Here is a 19,473-nt window from a genome sequence, read left to right on the forward strand (position 1 = left end):
GGAGCCCAGGTGGAGGAGCAGTGGGGCTGCTCACCGCCGAGCTCACAGCAGGTAGCCAGAAGGAAGACATCTGTTAGAGGTTAAACGCAAGCCCCGAGCTGTAGGCGTTGTCCCGCACTGTCATTTCCTAGGGCTGTCACAACAACGCACCACAGACTGGGCGACTTGCTTATTCTGGGTTCCCCACGCCAGCAACTCGAAGTGAAGGTGTTGGCAGGACCACTCGTCTCCATGTTGGTTTCCAGCTGCCGGGAGCCCCTGGCGTTCTTGGCTCCTGGCACAGCAACTCCAGCCTCTGCCCTGGCTTCCCCTGAAGTCTTCTCTGTGTGTCATCTGCTTAAAATACCAGTCATTGGACTGAGGGCCCAGTCCACTCCAGTATAACCTCATTTTAACTCATTACACCAGCAGTGACCCTATTCTGACTCCATCTGAGACAACCCAGCGTGACCCAGTCTGAGACAGCTCAGGGTTATGACATCAAAATACCTTTGTGGGTGGGTACAGTGCAACCCATAGCAGGTAGAAGGGTTTCACTGATCAGTTCTGAAATTTCTCACTTTCATAAGTAGCATAAGCTCTCTTAGCTTCTTTTTCAGGTTCACTGAATTTTGAAACTTATTTCCCACGCTACCAGTTTGGCCTTACTGCCTTGCCTGTTAACACATCAAATAGCTATCTTTTTGGATGATGTCAACATTTATGCATAAAAGATTCTTCAAGTGTAGTCTTACATGACCACCTGCTTTTTGTAATTACATAAGATACATCCCTTATTTTGGTAGCTAAGTACCTTGACAGTTAAGACTCCTTGAGGCAATTTAACACAGTATTTCATGTTTTTTGTTTTGTTTTGTTTTGTAATAAAAAGGGCTTGATGTAACTGAGTACGAGGACAATTTGAAGAAGTCATGGGTGTGGAAAGAGCTCTATGCTGTCAGGAACATCCGACCGTCCTGCCACAGCATCCTGGGTTTGTACGGAGGGATGATTTACACTGGAATCTTCTACTGGATATTCAGGGGGATGGAGCCCTGGACTCTGAAACATAAAGGTAATTCTGGCCCCTATGAGCATGAGCGTTAGTCGTTAACTCAGGAACGGGATCCAGTCAGTGGGAAGGAGGGGAGTTTTCTTACTTTACTGTTCTAAACTTGCCATATGAGAGATATGAATTCAATGTCGTTAAGAGAACAGGGTATCGTTGTAAGGGGGCTAAAATCTTGCTTCTTCAGTATAATATTTACAAGTTATTAAATGTCTAAGGAAGTGCTTTAAAATTAGTTCTATTTTTACTAAAAATCTTCCTCAAAACTTTGGAAGGATCTGACTCAGATCAGCTCAAGCCAGCCAAGGACTGCACACCCATTGAGTATCCAAAACCAGACGGGCAGATCAGTTTTGACCTTCTGTCATCCGTGGCTCTGAGCGGTACCAACCATGAACACGACCAGCCAGCACATCTGACCTTGAAAGACGACAGCGTGCCTGTAAACAGAAACCTGTCCGTATATGATGGGCCCGAGCAGCGATTCTGCCCCGCAGGTTAGTACTTCATTTCCACATGTGCTCCAAGGAGCTGCTTTAACACGTTAAACGCAGGCTTCCGTTATTTTAAGAAATTTCTCCTATTGCTTAGAAATTGTAAATGGCTCCTACATCTAGATTCCTTTCGAAAACCATTATTCTTACGTTTCTTACTCTCATTAGCAATTTAGAGTAGGGATTTCTTAAGCCCAACTTAGATGGCATTTCTCAGAAAAATCGTTTACCCTCAGCCCAAGGTGAGGGTTGTGGGAAAAAGCACCAAACATCTCTCTCCATATTCATGCTACTTAAAAGTCATTTTTGTCACAGCTGCTCCCGTATGTATGTGTGTATACTCATGTGTTTAGTTGCTAAGTCGTGTCTGACTCTGTTACCCCATTGACTGCAGCACACCAGGCTTCTGTCCTTCACTATCTCCCAGTTTGCTTAAGTTCATGTCCACCCAGTCAGTGATGCTATCTAACCATCTCTGCCACCCTCTTCTCCTTCTGCCAGCATCAAGGTTTTTTCCAGTGAGTCAGCTCTTCACATCAGGTAGCCAAAGTATTGGAGCTTCAGCTTTAGCATCAGTCTTTCCAGTGCATGTTCAGGGTTGATTTCCTTTAGGATTGACGGGTTTGTATGCTGACACACGCACGCACATATACACATACGGTATGTATGTAGATATCGTAAAATACTAGATTTTGGCCACATGCAGCCGAGGGAGATGCTTCCCGACTGTAAATCCATCATGAATACTGTATCTTTTAGTGCTAAGCTCTCAAGCAGAATTACAGTAGGAGGTGGTCTCCAGTGGCGGTGAGACAGACAGTACTCAGGTGTGTGAAAACCAGTGTAACTGGACAGGGGCAGGGCTGTGACCGTCTCTGACTTTCGCTCCTAACCCTGTCATCTCACTGGCTTGTAAATTGAGGGTAAGAGCTGATCTTTGCAGCCGTAGCCACATACACATGAGCAGATCTCATTTTACTGCACTTGGTGGATGTTGGGCTTTTTAAAAATTGAAGATCTGTGGCAGTCGTGCATTGAACAGGCTGACTGGCGCCATTTTCCCAACATTTGCTTACTTCACAGGTCACATGAAATTCTTGCAAAATTCCACTTTCTCACTATATTTGATGTTGAGATCATTGATCTCTGATGTTACCACTGTGACTGACCAAAGGCTCAGATGGTAACACTGTAATGTAACTGCTACATACACGGGAAACAAAACCCCCATGATGCACTATTTCATCGTATTGTGGCATCTCCTGTGCAGGCCTGTATATAACATCACATTCAGAAACTGCTTGACGCAGAGTTCCCTTGTTAGTTACACCAGCTAGCCACGTGCTGCCACACCTTCTGCTCTTATCACATCTGATTTAAACCAACAGCAGATGCATACACCCAGACCTTTGTAATCTTCTCTGTGGGTAAATATCCCGTCAGCAAACCTGGTGGGTTTCTCTGGCTACTTTCTCCAGGACCTCGGCTTCTACTTTGAAGTTAGCTACTGCACCATGTCTGTTTTTCCTCACAGGAGTTTATGAATTTGTCCCTGTGGAACAAGGTGATGGATTTCGGCTACAGATAAATGCTCAGAACTGTGTGCACTGTAAAACATGTGATATTAAGGATCCAAGTCAGAACATTAACTGGGTGGTACCCGAAGGTGGTGGAGGCCCTGCATACAATGGAATGTAAACTGCAGCTGGCTTCAGGGTCTATAAAACAGACGGCAAACTAACTTCCAATACTTGGAAGTTCACAGGTGTCAAAATATCTTACAATATATTAGTGATAATATTACAATATATTAGTGATCAGTATTCAAAAAATAATTACCAGTGAAATCATTTTATACTAAATTGTCCCATAAAGATTATGACTATTTCTCTTAAATAAAACTTTGTTAAGTGCTGAAGCATCTATTTACTTCTCCAGTTCTTCCAAGATTCAGCACCGAAAGCAAGACACACCATCAGCCTGTAATGTACATTTGACTCGTCAAGTTCAACATTTCACGTAAAGTGTGTATTAAGTTGTAGACCAGAGGCTGGCATCCAGCCCACCACTCTTACAGTGTTATGGAGCCCAGCAACACCTCCTGGTTTACATGCTGTCAGTGGCTGCTTCTGAGCAAGTGCAGAACTGAGTAGCTGAGACAGACAGTAATGTCTGACCCTTTAGAGACGCCTGCCAGCCCCGAGCCTGTACTGCAGAGAGATCCATCAAAGAACTGAGAAAAACAATACACAGACTCAAGCTTTTGTCTGTTTATTCAAACATGATGTGTCTTTAGGAGTTTAAAAACAAGCTGGAGACACCATTATCCTTTGAATAATGAATGCAGAGAGTCACTGAAAAGGGAATCGACGCCACTGTAGTTTGTAACACTGGTGTATTAAAGAGCAAGTCCCTATCCATATTCCTGGACTGTAAACAACGGGGAACCGAAGCATCAGAAGGAGCACAAAAGGGATCACACTGAACAGACAAACCGTTAAACTGTCTTCCTCATTCATACAATCAACGCACACTGAAGCAAAACTGAATTCCTCATCAAGCAAACATTTTTGCATAAGCTGCCTTCTCTTTATCTTTCTGTGCCTTTATCTTTTGCTTGACTTTCAGCAATTCTGCCTGGATAGCTGCAAAATAAATATGGAGTATGAGTTATTTCTCAAAACATCCAAAAAATTAGGTTGACCAAACTGATGCTTTAGTATGGTTTAAAAAAAAAAAACAAAAAGATAAAACTCTTCTGAAGAGTAACTGAGCCCTATTAACAGAGCATAATTTAGAAGTGCCTTCTCCCTTCCATCAGAGGTGGCTCTAAAGTGCCTCCCCTGTTTCATTTTAGCAAAAGACTCAAGATATATTTCATTATCTAGACTGATGATCACTATCTGTAATTGGTTTACTTGGAAAGCAGCTTATTTTTGTCACAGCTTTCCAAAACTTTCCTACAACATCTCCAGTAGCTATTTGGGATATGTCCACATTCAGCTTAAGGAGTGGTCCCAAGCATTCATTAAATCTGCCATAAACACTATCTTCTAATGCTGCTTCTTCATCTAGCATTACAGGACAGTAAAGGAAATAGTCCAGATTCGTGCAGATGAGTGTTCTGGACACAGACTAGACCAAGCTGAGGGCGGGACCCTGACTCATTCAGGACTTTCACTCCAGAAACTGCCGACTTACCTTTATCTTCTGGTGCGATCTCCTGAGCTTTCTTAAGATCAGCCTTTAATTGGGAGGAAAAAAAAAGAAATAATAGATTATGATTCATGAAAGGTTGCTTTTTTTTGTAATTAAAATTTAGAACAAAGTTTTACCAATGCTTGATCATATTCTTTTAATCCTTGCCATCCTTGGGCTCTACGGTACAGTGCTTTGGTATTTGATGGGTCTATTTCAAGGGCCTACAAAAAAATTATAAAATTAGTATTTTTTTATCCAAACATTGAATACTAAATATATATCCTAGATTTCAATTTACTGCCTGTCAGCTCCAAATCGATTCTTCACTGCTTTGTGACAACAGCGCTAGACCCGGAGAGCCTTCTCTGCCTGCTGACACGTTGTTTGGTCAGCAGAGGGCGCCAAGGGGACGTGGGTGAGGAGCCTGTGTCCAGGCTCCTGCAGGCGAGCTCAAGCACCCAACCTCCCTGCCATCCAATGAGGCCAGGCCACCCTCCCCGCAAGGACTCTGGATCTCAGCCCAGCCCAGAGGGAGTGGGCACTCCTATGTTATACATACAGATGCACATATAAATACATTTATATCTGCTGTTGCCATATTCAGGGTTCTCTTTACTAGCCAACCTCCATTACTCCAATTCCCCCTTATATCTATTTTATAGTAAACTTCCTCTACAGAAATTACTATGTAATACCTATCTTCTGATTGGGCCCTAGCTGATAGGAAAAAATATTCTGAATAAAAATTTGTATATACTCATTTAAGCTGACATCCAGGGTTTTTCAGGAATATGAGTAATTAATAGGCTTCTCCTCTCAAACAAACGTTTTAAAAATAATATATTTATTTATCTAACATTTTTTAAAGGTCAACACTCAGATTTTACTGAAAAGGGTATATTACTTGCCTCGCAAAGGTCAAAAAAGCAATCCAGAGTAAAGAATCACCTTGTCCTCTGTTGCCTACTCCCTTCTAAATATACTTTCATACCTTATTCCACCTACCCCATAAATTGGGACCTCATTTCATTTCTACTTGCTGGGGCATAGCTGACCTGTGTACACCGATTAATGGGCAATATACATAAAAATGACTGGAGGGGGTCTTTCTGAAATGTATGTTCTCATCTGGAAAACTTGCTCAAACACACTGTCCTAACTGCTGTGCTCAAGGAGGGACTAGGGCCACTTTCCAGCTCTCTCCGTCAGCACTGCTGACGTCCCCGTGAAGGCAGGCAACCTTCCTGTGTGTTCCAACAGCACTCACCCCCCCCAGAAGAGTCCTAACAACCCTAAACTGAAACTGACTCCCTCTCCCACCAAGTAAATTCCTTGACAGGAGGGTCTGTCTTTCAATCAAAACACTTAAGCGCCTATCAGCTGCTTAATCTGTGCCCAACACTGCACTTAAAATGCTTCACACACACAACACAGTCTTCATAACAATCCCAGGAGGAAAGGAGTATTTCCACTTAATACAAAGAAACTAAGACTCTAAGAACTTCCTCAAAATCAAAAAGTGACAATGGTCTAAGAGAAAAACCATGTCTGCTGACTGACTCCACAGCCACATTCTTAATCATTCCTGGGTTTACCTTCCAATGTCCGGCACATAATAGGTGCTCAATAGTTAATAAATGAGCTGAGAAAGACAGTATCTTCATGGAAGTTAAGTGATTTCGTGTTATAAGCTAAATGAATGGTTTGAGAGGAAGAACTGAGATCCAAAATATTCAGATGTAAGAACATCAACAGACTCACCTCCAAACAGCTATCAACTGCGCCCTGCCAATCAGACATCTTCAGTTTGCAAGCACCAATATTCAGCACGCAGCTCAAAGCGACAGGCTGCAGCTTTGCCCCATCTGCGTCCTCAGCAACAGCTCTGGAGCCTTCCACATACCTGGAGAACAGCCCCGTAGAAGCAGCAAGCAACAGCCCATTAAGACACTCTGCCTCTGACTCACTCATGACTCGTCAGTGTTGATATAAAAGTTCACCAATGCTAGTATCAATATTCTTAATGCTTTTCTTTAGAAGATTTTTGTTCCAACTTTTTTCCCCAAAATGTTCAAAGACACCAACTTAAGAACAATCCCCAAACCTAAAGATTATAAATACTATTAACACTTTTCTATTTATAAAATTAAGGTTTTTATCAACGGCTTTCCAATGTAAATAGGTTTGGAACTAAGGTTGTCATTGCAGGAGAGGGACTGGACTGGGGGAAAGGTGAGGAAACCTGTGGTGGTAACTGCTGACTCATCTTTCACTGTAATTCCCAGCTGTTTACCATAGTTCCTAACTGAAAGGGGCCCTGAAACAATACATATGCCTGGTCCCTATAGTCTAGTTTCTAGTCTCCCTCAATGAAAAGAATCTGGGCTCCTGAGAGAAATTCAGATCTGGACATGAGGTTAAATGTAAGATGAGCCTGGACCAACTTGTGGCAGAAAGCAGGCAAGTGCTCCCAGACGGAGAGGGACGTGTCAGACGGGGACAGCCAAGGGGCAAATCTGAAACCTCACAGCCTCAGAAAGAATGATGCGAACAGTATGATAGGCTGAATTGAAATAAATAATCCACACATCGATAGCAATACTAAAAAAAGGGTAAGGAGTCCTTTCAAACAGAAGAATGACAGCTAGTGACTGCAGAGTGACTGGTAAAATCAGAAAATCACAGTTCTGCAAGCCTCAATGTAGTAACTGATTCAGGCAAAGGTCTTCAGTGATGCTGAGACCAGTGGATGAAAGCCTAGAAACTTAGTCATACAATCTCACAGCACCACTGCACAGAGGACGTCTTATTTATTAAAAAGGTAAAGGTACTTTTATAATAGAGACATATGACTAACACCACGTTGACCAAGCGCCAGAACTCAAACCAGGCCAAACTGCCACGTGCCTTCAGGACACAATACACAAAGGATACAGACACATCATCTATCCTCTTGCTAAAATATTTAACCTCAAACCTTGTTAAAATATTTAACCCTCCTCGGGACGAAGCAATGAACACATATGGGTGATATTACCTAAGACAACTGGCTTAGACCCCACAAAATGGAAATGACTTAAAAAAAAGTGGGGATTAAAGATTAGAGAAGCCTTAGCGACATAAAAACAAATGATACAATGGATACTGGAGTTAAAAAAAATTTTGAGACAACTGGGGACATTTGCATATGGATTACATATTGTATCTATAGTTGTTAGTGTATCAATATTTGGGAGATGTTTTTATGCATTAAAACTATAGAAGAATGTCTTCATTTTGGGGGAAAATACTGGTACTTGCTAAAATATTGAGGGGTAAACTGTTATGATATCTACAACTTCCTTTCAAAATGACTGTGCAAAAATAAACGTGGCAGAAGTTAAAAATTGGTGAATGCAGATAAAGGTGCATGAATATTCATGTACTATTCTTAATTTTTCCATATTCTGAAATTTTTCAATTAAGAATCTGTAGGCAACTAAAAATATGGAACTAAAATTTCAATATACCTGGTTACTCTGCAAGTAATAGGCCAAAAATACAAAAAGCAGCTCTTGAATTTCACTTTGTAATTCAATTTACAAGTTCTTAAATGCTATTTATTAAAAATGTTTTATTACCTTAAAACTTTTGTGTATTTTTTAACGGCCATCTCCCACTTCTGGGATTTGAAAAACGTATTTCCAATGTTTTTTAAGTCTTCTGATATTAACAAAATTTTATCTACCTGTAAAAAAGAAAGAATACAAATATGTGGGGTTTGAGTATATAATGCAGTTTAGTGCTAAGCTCTTATCTTTAAGACAGATTGACCAAAAAAACTCAAAATGTTAGCACTGGGAATTCCCTAGTGGTGGTCAGGACTCTGCGCTTCCACTGCAGGAGGCATGGTTCCACTCCTGGTGGGGAAGTGAGGATGTCCCATTCCACACAGCATGGCCAATAAGTAAGTAAAATTTAAAAAATTTTAGTAGTAAATTTTTTTTAGCAGTTTAATTAGTTTGGCCAATCTGAAAGTGTTTGTTAGCTGCTCAGTCGTGTCTGACTCTTTGAGACTCCATGAACTGTAGCCAACCAAGCTCCTCTGTCCATGGGATTCTCCAGGCAAGAATACTGGAGTGGGTTGCCATGCCCTTCTCCAGGGGATCTTCCCAACCCAGGTAACCAACCCCAGTCTCCTACATTGCAGGCAGATTCTTTACCATCTGAGCCACCAGGAAAGTCCAAAATCTGAAATTACTCACATCTTTTAAATCCACATCTGCATCCTCGGGGAAATCTGGGTGACTGTCACCAGATCCATCCTTTGGGAATATTCCCCAATCATCCCCTTCTTTCAGTTCTCCGCATTCTGCAATAACGCACAACTGTAAAAATAACCCTCAATTGTAGAAGCGCACTACTACATTAATGGTGATTTTTAAAGGTCTGGGTTTAAAAGCTCTACATTACAGCTGCAGGTCGTGTGCAACACTGCCTACGCGGCTTCCTGGCCGGCGCGCCTGCTGCGACCGCAGTAACGCGCTCTACACGCCGCCAGGAGCGCAGCAGCGTCCCTACGCCACGGAAGCACTCGCTGCAGCCAGTAACTCGTGTACAGAGGGAGGGGACAGGTTCCCGTTCCTGAGGTGTGGCCCGTGCTTCCCACGGACTCTCCTTCGCACACTGACAGCACACCTCCCGCAGGCCCGACTCTCCAGTTTCCACCCCCAGCCCTGTGCATGCAGGGCGTCTGTGATGGCCGTGTTGATCCACAGACATGTAGAACACAAGGCTCTTTGGAGTGACAGGATCTAGTCCAAACCCTTATGTGATTTATACAGGATGAGAAGTCAGGCCAAGGAAGTTAAATCACAAGAGCAAGGCTAGACCACAAGTTACATGGCAGAGAGGAGACCCAAGGACCCCGGGTTTCCTGCTCTCTGTACTCTGCACGCGTACACACACCGACTCCAAATTCTACAGGCGTAGGAGACTTCGGTTATTAAAATCAGCAAGACTGAAGTGGAAATAATAAAAGTCTCTTTTCAAACTGCCCTCATCTTTCCCACAGTAGAAAACAGCTTCAAAAAAAAAAAAGTGGCAGGTGCAGACTTCTAGAACAAAAGCCTTCTGGACATTTTTCAGCTAACAATCACCCTTTTACTCACCCTTCTCTAATCCAGCAGCTAAGATAATATTACCATCCCGTTACTCACTTTGGCAGGTTTTTCACCTTTCACCTCCACATTTTCTAGAATCTTTGCCACACCCATTCCTTTAATCACTTGGCCAAACACTACGTGCTTCCCATCCAAGTGCGGAGTTGGAACGGTGGTGATGAAGAACTGGGAGCCGTTGGTGTTGCTGCCCGCGTTGGCCATGCTCAGCAATCCCTCCCTGTCATGCTGCGGGAATAAACCATAAAAAAACCACGATGAGAGTTCCCGCTCCACTCTACCAACCATTCACAGAAAAGTGTGGGTGAGGGGGTGAGGGGGGCGCTGGAAAACCACTGAGAGCACATAATGTAGAGGGATTTACTTCGTTATCAAGTGCGACTTTAATTCACAAAACATGAGAGCACTTAACCACTTTTTAAACTTTAAGGAGAGCTTATGAAACCAAATTAAGGTAACAGAAACAACAGTGGGAGCAGGGGTGGTACTCCTAAATTGATCATACTGAGAACATGCTTGGACTTCATCATTAAGATGGCAATGCCACAGGAGGGAAATCTAGTAATTCTGCTTCACCCTGTCTTATGACTGAGGCATTTTTTTTCTGAAAGGCCCTCAACAGTGTCCCCACTTTCGGGCCTACATGATGATTCTCTCTTCACACGTCAGAAAAGTTAGGTCCTTTCCTACTTTCCACCCGTGTGACACTCATGTTAGCCCTCCCACCTGAAATGCCTTTTACCCCTAAACCCAAATCTAATCCAGCTTTCAAGACCACCCAGTGTGCCAAAGAACCATGCGTCCACGCAACAGCCCCTTTTTCTAAGATGTTACTTTGGTTTCCGGTTGCACTGGGTCTTTGTAGCTCTTGAGCAGGTTTTCTCTAGCTGCGGTGAGTGGGGCCGATTCTGTTGCGGTGCTCAGGCCCCTCATGGTGGTGGCTTCTCTTAGGGCAGAGCACAGGCTCTAGGCGCACAGGCTTCACTGGTTGCAGCACACGGGCTCAGCAGTTGTGGCGTGTGGGTTTCCTCACTCTGTGTGGGATCTTCCCGCATCATGGATCAAACTTGGGTCTCCTGCATTGGCAGGCGGATTCCTATCCACTGCGCCACCAGGGAAGTCCACCCCCTTTCTTTTGCTCAACTTTTCCATCACATAATCTGAGTTTCCATCTTTCTGGTACTTTCTCCCTTCCAAAGTCTGGTGCTTTCCCCACAATATTAAATATTAACTTTATTTCCTCAGCCTCCTCATGCCTTCTTCCTTCCTCACTCATATCCCTCCCTCAAAGGCATCTGTATTTTAGTTCCTTCTAACCAAATCTCAGCCACCTGGCGAGGTCCAGTCTGCCTAGTTCATGCACCCGTTCCCCTTGATGTCTTCCCTAGTGATCCAGACCATAGGAGTCACACCTTTCTCCTATAGTATACACAGGTCTTGGTCAACTTAGCATTTACTTGCATATTATTACATTATTCTCCAGTCATCCTATGTGTTTTAATCTTGCCTTTTTGGCAAGATTTTATTCCTTATCATGAAGGTCTTTCCTTTTTATCAACTCTTTGGTGCCAGGGACTGTATTAGCTGCAGGAATAAACTGCTTAAAACAATGACGACATTTATTCTCAAATGATCCTAATCACCTTGCTCCTGTTCCCCATTTCCAAAAACACATGTTTACTTTTGCTCTTACACGTCCACTGTCATAATTGAATTGATACCACACACCCTGATGGGGACCCCAGGGTCACTGAAATTAAGCAGGCACAGGCGTCACTAAGGTCCCTTAGGAGCCTGGACATTAACCAGATCCGCTAGTCTGCAAATGCCCTGACACCCCAGACATTAGCCATGGTTTTGCTGCTCTTCAAATTTAGGCATAAAGATGCACAACCTACCATCCCTCTAATGGGAACATTTTTCCTGGAAACAATTTTGCCATATGCTGGCCACCCATGAAAACTCATTGGCTTTACCGCAGTGTATAAACCTGGATCACACTGAAATAGCTGTTGTATTTTTGCTAATAAAATCATTGCTGGATGAGTTTCTTTTCATATTAAAGATGTATATTTACAAATATGATACCTTTCACAAATAAAGGAGATCTAAGCACATCTGGGGCATTTATCCTAATTTGACAATCCGACACATGACAACCTTTATTATTAGCAACACACATTTTTGTCTACTTTACCTTATAATGGAAATTTTCATCTTCAAATTTTTCACCATAAATGCTTTCTCCACCTGTCCCATTCTGATTTGAGAAGTCTCCACCCTGAATCATAAATTTCTTAATAACTAAAAAAAAAGGAAAATCAGCATTAGAAACTACAGCACAGATGACTACAGCAGTGTTAACTAATGAATGTGTGACAATAAAGACAACTTCTCTCCTGCCCTCCCCACCTATATGCACAACTCCAGACTCTTAAAAAGGCTTTTCCCAATCCAAATCCCCATTAACACTCAGAGAATTAGTTCGTATGGCACCTCCCCTACAACACTGTCAAACCTCAAGACTGGATCTACTAATTTTTCTCCCATAGTACCTTGAGTTTACCTTTCTTTTATAATATGGATCATAACAATCTGTCTCTTCTAGCAAACAATTAAGAACAGCAACACCGTTTTGGTTCCGTGGTAACCATGTGCATGGCTGGGCACATAATGGTTAACTCAAAAATGCCTACTGAATAAACCAATTATTCCCAAGAGGCTTGTTACACTGTATTGGAATTACTTCTGCAAAGGTTATTACTTAACACTGCCACCACATTCAGATTCCCCAGAACTCTGTATCTGCTTGTATGACACTAATGTAGTAAGGAGACACAGCTGGACGATAAAGGAAAAAGGTAAGTCAGAACCTGGAAGAATCCATGTGTTTCCTTATGCTCCCTCCTTATGTGAAAGGTCACAGGGTGCCTTCTTCCCCCAGCAAAGAAAATGCAGCAACACGTGTACAATGTTGCTCCCCAGGAAAGCCCTTGAGAAACTCAGCACCCACCAAGGTTTCTACAGAGGCTGATCATGAAGATACCTGGTATCTTCTGTCTAGCAGATCATGGTATCTACTGTCTAGCAGATACCAAAATTCCACCACATCCTCCAAAGGAAAGCAATTGTTCAGCATAAATCAAACCGTACAGACTCGGCAGACTAAGCCATGTTACGATTCAGAGAATGGTTAAGTGCTCTGACTTCAGGCAATTCCACCCTTGCAAGCAGACTTGATGGACAGCAGTCTCAGGTCTGCAATGTTAACTCTTCTCCACAAACACTTTATTAGAATACAGGCAACTCCTTGATTTACTGCGTTTTGCAGATACTGTGGGGTTTTTTTTTTCCAACTTGAAGTTTGTAGCAATTCTGCATCAAGTCTATCAGAGCCATTTTTCCAACAGCATGTGCTCACCTTGTGTCTCTGTGTCACATTCTGGTAGTTCTTACACTATTTCCAACTTTTTCATTATTATTTACTACAGTGATCTGGGACCAGTGATTTTTGATGTTACTACTATAACTGTTCTGGCATTGTTTTTAGCAATAAAGTATTTAGATTAAGATATATATTTTTCTCCAGATACAATGCTACTTTATGTACTTTAATAGACTATAGTATCCTGCACACATAACTTTTTTTTTTTTTTTTTACACATAACTTTTATATGCACTGGGAAACCAGAACTTTGTAACTTGTTCCATTACAACAGTCACTTTATTGCAGTAGTCTGGAACCAAACCTGCAATATCTCCCTGGTAATGTTTATATCTGGGGCTTCCCAAGTGGTGCTAGTGGTAAAGAATCCACCTGCCAAGAAGGAGACACAGGAGACACAGGTTCAATTCCTGGGTTGGAAAGATCCCCTGGAGAAGGAAATGGCAACCCACTCCAGTATTCTTGCTTGAAATAGTCCATGGACAGAGGAGTCTAGTGGGCCACAGTCCACGGGGTCGCAGAGTTGAATCTGACTAAGCACAAACACACATGGCTTGTATTTTGGTATTTTATTAAACATGAAAGTAAATCAACAGCTTAAGTAATCTAAAATCAATGTTAATTTTTTCTTAATCAAGTTTATTTAAATACTTATATAACTGCCAATTAACTTATTTGTTTATTCATTAAATAAATACTGAGTGCCTACTCAGTAACGATACTAGATGCTGAGGACAAAATGGTGAGAAGATGCAGTTCCTCAAATATGGAGCTACTCCATGGGGAGTACCAGCAAATGATGATTTTGTTTTTGCTAAACAGAAGTGTGACAACACAGGGTGAAAGGTCACCTCTTCATCACATGTCACACCAGGGATCCAAGACATGGAATCTTTAAGTCAGCAGCAGTCTTCCCAAGCAATCCTGCCCAAAAAGTAGACATAACTTTTTGTCACTAGGCAGTGAAGCTACCCAAGCTCTATTTGTTTATCATGGCCACATCCTGGTGAAGCAAGGGTAACCCATTTCTCAATAAATAAACCTTAGGACCCTCCCAGAATTACTTCCACCTTTCACAGCCCAACATCTATGAAACTGACCTACAGTCTCAGATGTTAAAGCATCCTTTTGGAAACTAACAGTAAGTTTTAACTCTCACCCTCTACTTAGTGTTTTCTTCCCTAACTCCCTAAGGAACAGGACTCAATTACCTCTAAGAAGAATCAAATTCACAAAATGTATACATACTTCTATGGAAAGGACATCCTTTGAAATGGAGAGGTTTCCCAGTGGTGGGTCCAATGCCTTTTTCTCCTGTACACAATGCACGAAAATTTTCTGCAGTTTTGGGTACAATATCTGCAAACAATTCTAAGACAATTCGACCAACTAAAAGAAAAAATAAAATTGTGTCAGTGTGCAAAACAACTAAATAAGCACATGATAGAAGAATTGCAAAATTATGGTGACTGAAAAATACCAGGTTCTCTTTTTTGGTCATTTTTCTGATATTCTAATTTAGTCTACCTGAATTGAATATCATGTATCCAGATGACTTTAAAACAACAACTTTACTACATCTAACAAAGGATCATAAACACAGTAGCCAGAAGATTAACAGCATATAAGGACACCATCATCCTCTGTCTCCCCCTTCTCCTCCTGCCCTCAATCTTTCCCAGGATCAGAGTCTTTTCCAATGAATCGGCTCTTCACACCAGGTGGCCAAAGTATTGGATCTTCAGCATCAGTCCTTCCACTGAATATTCAGGGTTCACTGACTCAATGGGCATGAGTTTGAGCAAACTCTGGGAGATAGTGAAGGACAGGGAAGCCGGGCATGTCATGGGGTCACAGAGTCAGACACGACTCAGTGACTGAACAACAAAGGGCCCCATCACTTGATTAATTTTCTCTGACATGTGCGCAAAATTTTAAATCACCAAATGACCAATAGAAGAAAATGAAATATCCTCTGAGTGGTCAGGCTGGCCAAGGTTTAGGTATAGCTGTAGTCTCTGTGCTCTATGCAACCTGCCTAGTGCTGCCTCTGCAGCAAAACCTGAAAAAGTTGCCATTCTAGATAATTCCTAATGCAGGCAATAAACTTAGCACTAAATTTCAAAACAAAATGAATGCACACCTTAGTCTGTGTGTGTGTTTGCCTGCCTTCTCAGTAAACAAAGAATGTTGCAGCCATTAAGCCATCATATTATGCTGACCCGACGCTGCCGAAGAGCCCTGAGGGAACTCAGTATGGAGACAAACAGGCTGCCCACCTAGTAGTCAGTTGCTGCAGCCGCCATGAACAGTGCACCCTGAGGAGACTAAGGATGAGAAAACACGGGATACTGGCCCCAGAGAGCTGAGATGCACATCAAATGAATGATTTCACTGAGCCCAGATTCTTACATCTTCCCATACAGAGAAAAGCCCTAAATTCCTTAACTTTAGATAGCTGGTTTTCTTTAATTAACAGTAATCTTTTTTTGATGTTCCGCCCACCTGTCTTTGTTGCAAAAACTCCTAAATACCTTGACTCCTTCCTCATCTCTTTGAACAGAGCTGATACACTCTGTCCCAGGCTTAAGGCCTCAGTTTTTTCCTTTAAAGCAGTTGTAACGTGTTCCAGAATACAAGCAATTAAGCTACAAAGCAACGTGCTAATTCACAAGACCTGCGGCGCCTCCAAGCTGCTACTGTAGCCTAGGCAACCACACCGCCACACAGATCTCATTTTCCCCATGCCAAAACGGAGGAAATGTCCACCAATCTGAATGGATCCCTAACTTAAGAATCAGTAGTAAAAAAGAAAAACACGGGAAAGTCGCTTTAATTTATAGATAACATGGCAACTGCTGACATACATCACGTGGCAAAAGACACAGGGTGACGGAAGCCCACCAGACGCTTAACCAGGGGTTTTCTAAACAGGTTTTCGCCCTACAAACATAAAATCACCTCGTTTTGTGCTAACTTCACGGTGCTAGGTGGCGGGCAGGTGCGGCCAAGTCGGGACAGGTAAACCCAAGAGGTTCCAGCATTCCTCGAACAGAAATTTCCAGAAACTTCTCCACGCCCCATGGCACCGGTACAAGGTCGCAGGCGCAACGCAGCCCGGAGGCCTGGACCAGTCCAGGTCCCAGTGTGGGCAGCCGGTCCCCACCTCAGAGCCGCCCCCTGCCCGAGCAGCGTTTCAGCCTCAGGGACCCCCGACCCCGGGCGCCCCGCCTCCTCACCTCGCTCCCCTCCGATGTCCACGTCGAAGAAGACGCGAGGGTTACTGGGGTTGGAGGGCTTAGCCTGGGGGGATGGATGCGACATTGTAGCCTGAGGACGCGTGTACGACCGCTTCGTAACACCGCGTGGTCACCGTGAAGCTCGAACCCTAAAGTCACAAGGTTCGCGAAGAACGGCGGCGCTCGTGAGCCGCTTCCGGCTGGGGACGAGGACGCGGCCGACTTTCCGGCACCGCCTCTCAACTTCCGGCGGCGCGGCTCGACTTCCGGCTTCGCTGCCCTTGGAGTCCGCTGGCGTTTGAGCCAGCACGGCCGGCTCTACGCTTTCTGACCCGGGTTTCCCCTCTTTTCTCGTCCACTGAAGCTGCAGGCCCAGTTGTTTTTAATCCTGTTGCTGGTGTTTCGGGAGAGCGTTGTCAGGCTGTCAACCCGTTTCACCTCGGGGCTCCGCTCTCCGGCGAGGGGCCGGCTGTCTGAAAATCCGTTTGTTTGGGAAACAGGGCTGGAAATGTTCACGTCGGGGGTCGTCGGAGGGTGGAGACGGTGGCCCTCAGCACCCGCCTGGCGGCACAGCTAGCGGCGGCGAGTCACTGATCCATGTGCGGTGGCGGCCGTGCTGTAATTCGATTCTCCTACTTGGCCACGTGAACGGTGGCAGGAGGCCGGGCCGAAGATTCCTGACTCAGCTGCCTTGTAGATCGCCCGCTTTCCCTGGGCGGGGTGGGCTGTATTCAAGCTTCTGATTTCGCTGCATGACCTCACACTCACTTCTTGATAAAGCTTAATTCTGAAGAAGAGTGGTGCTGTGGTCCTTACCACTTCATAATATTCTAATTGTTTACTGACCTATTCATCTGTCTTCTCCCGTTAGAGTTAAACTCCATGAAGACAAGAATTTTGTGTTCTTTTTTCTAACTTCAACACTTATCACAGTGTCAGGCCCTGAGAGTGTTTATATGAAAATGTCAAGAAATTTCATTTTCATATGCCTTTATGTACAATGTGAGAAGAGTTCCTGTATCAGTTCCTCATGCTGATCCTTTCAAATTCCAGCACATTAAAGCTAATGTAAAATGTTACTATTTTATGCATTGATGGCCTTCGGTTTCGTGGTGTTTATCCGTTGTGGTTCCCTGAAGATCCAAAAGAATTTAGCACATAACCTCTGGGCTGCTTGATGAGTCAAAATAAATTATTCCTTAACCTAGTCTCATTTCAGAACTACAAATTGGTAGCTTAGACTTTCTCACATATCAAATGATTAAAAATTTTTATTCTGGTCTACGAGCCTAAAATCAGCTTTTCAGTTCAGTTCAGTCGCTCAGTTGTGTTCGACTCTTTGCGACCCCATGAATCGCAGCACACCAGGCCTCCCTGTCCATCACCAACTCCCGGAGTTTACTCAAACTCATGTCCATCCAGTCGGTGATGCCATCCAGCCATCTCATCCTCTGTCATTCCCTTCTCCTCCTGCCCCCAATCCTTCCCAGCATCGGGGTCTTTTCCAATGAGCCAACTCTTCACATGAGGTAGCCAAAGTACTTAAGTTTCAGCTTCAGCGTCAGTCCTTCCAGTGAACACCCAGGACTGATCTTTAGGATGGACTGGTTGGATCTCCTTACAGTCCAAGGGACTCTGAAGAGTCTTCGCCAACACCACACTTCAAAAGCATCAAATTTTCAGCGCTCAACTTTCTTCACAATCCAATTCTCACATCCATACATGACCACTGGAAAAACCATAGCCTTGACCAGACGGACCTTTGTTGACAAAGTAATGTCTCTGCTTTCTAATATGCTATCTAGGTTGGTCATAACTTTCCTTCCAAGGAGTAAGTGTCTTTTAATTTCATGGCTGCAGTCACCATCTGCAGTGATTTTGGAGCCCAAAAAAATAAAATCTGACACTGCTTCTGCTGTCTCCCCATCTATTTCCCATGAAGTGATGGGACTGAATGCCATGATCTTAGTTTTCTGAATGTTGAGCTTTAAGCCAACTTTTTCACTCTCCTCTTTCACTTTCATCAAGAGGCTTTTGAGTTCCTCTTCACTTTCTGCCATAAGGGTGGTGTCATCTGCATATCTGAAGTTATTGATATTTCTGCTGGCAATCTTGATTTCCAACTTGTGCTTCTTCCAGCCCAGCGTTTCTCATGATGTAATCTGCATATAAGTTAAATAAGCAGGGTGACAATATACAGCCTTGACGTACTCCTTTTCCTATTTGGAACCAGTCTATTGTTCCATGTCCAGTTCTAACTGTTGCTTCCTGACCTGCATATAGGTTTCTCAAGACGTGGGTCAAGTGGTCTGGTATTCCCATCTCTTTCAGAATTTTCCACAGTTTATTTGTGATCCACACAGTCAAAGGTTTTGGCATAGTCAATAAAGCCGAAATAGATGTTTTTCTGGAACTCATGCTTTTCCGATGATCCAGCGGATATTGGCAATTTGATCTCTGGTTCCTCTGCCTTTTCTAAAACCAGCTTGAACATCTGGAAGCTCACAGTTCACGTATTAGCTTTCAGTTTACTCCAAAAATAGTCATTTATGCACTATAATCTTCTGTTACTATGGTTGATTATCATTACCATTAACTAGGCAGCACAGCTAAGCACTTCTACTTGGCTGTCAGACTTTTAGGGTTGAACCTCTAATAGCAGCTTGTGATTTTTGAAAAGTTACTTAGCCTCTCTGTGTCTTAGTTTCCTTATCTATAAGTTAAGATAATATGTATTTTCTAATGTTTTTATCCAGATTAAATAAGTTATTTAGGTGTTTTAGTTTCAGACACATAGTAAGTACTCAAGTGTAAGCAATTATTAACCATAAATAGCTAATACTTTATTATAATTACTAATATCAACATTGATATTAATAATAATACT

At 43.1% G+C, this 19,473-nt stretch overlaps 2 protein-coding genes across 3 annotated transcripts in view; one reads left to right on the forward strand and one right to left on the reverse strand.

Moving 5' to 3' along the window:
* ETFDH (electron transfer flavoprotein dehydrogenase) overlaps nucleotides 1-4,876 on the forward strand; it is a 43,133-nt gene extending 38,257 nt beyond the window's left edge. For both annotated transcript variants that reach the window (XM_065904647.1, XM_065904648.1), the window contains exons 11-13: nucleotides 872-1,054; nucleotides 1,324-1,545; nucleotides 3,077-4,876. In XM_065904647.1, the coding sequence (XP_065760719.1) occupies nucleotides 872-1,054; nucleotides 1,324-1,545; nucleotides 3,077-3,240 (569 nt within the window). In that variant the 3' untranslated portion in view covers nucleotides 3,241-4,876. The remainder of the gene's footprint in view (nucleotides 1-871; nucleotides 1,055-1,323; nucleotides 1,546-3,076) is intronic.
* On the reverse strand, nucleotides 3,798-17,199 carry PPID (peptidylprolyl isomerase D). The gene is made up of 10 exons (XM_065904649.1): nucleotides 16,587-17,199; nucleotides 14,596-14,736; nucleotides 12,100-12,206; nucleotides 9,942-10,130; nucleotides 8,988-9,110; nucleotides 8,364-8,470; nucleotides 6,505-6,646; nucleotides 4,878-4,964; nucleotides 4,744-4,786; nucleotides 3,798-4,187 (listed from the first exon to the last, which is right to left on the reverse strand). Exons 1-10 carry the CDS (start codon nucleotides 16,669-16,671, stop codon nucleotides 4,099-4,101), a joined length of 1,113 nt encoding a protein of 370 aa, XP_065760721.1. The 5' UTR covers nucleotides 16,672-17,199; the 3' UTR covers nucleotides 3,798-4,098.
* Between the last annotated feature and the right edge of the window lie 2,274 nt (nucleotides 17,200-19,473).

This window comes from Muntiacus reevesi, chromosome 13 (genome assembly GCF_963930625.1).
Source record: "Muntiacus reevesi chromosome 13, mMunRee1.1, whole genome shotgun sequence".
NCBI classification, from domain to species: Eukaryota; Metazoa; Chordata; class Mammalia; order Artiodactyla; family Cervidae; genus Muntiacus; species Muntiacus reevesi.

Bases quoted from the DNA above. Each gene is read 5' to 3' on its own strand.
- PPID (XM_065904649.1), bottom strand. From the start codon at position 16,671: ATGTCGCATCCATCCCCCCAGGCTAAGCCCTCCAACCCCAGTAACCCT. The intron at 10,131-12,099 runs GTAAAGTAGACA...TTATTCCCGCAG, and splicing joins ATGAAAATTTCCATTATAAG to CATGACAGGGAGGGATTGCT. The intron at 9,111-9,941 runs GTGAGTAACGGG...TTATTTTTACAG, and splicing joins AAGGTGAAAAACCTGCCAAA to TTGTGCGTTATTGCAGAATG.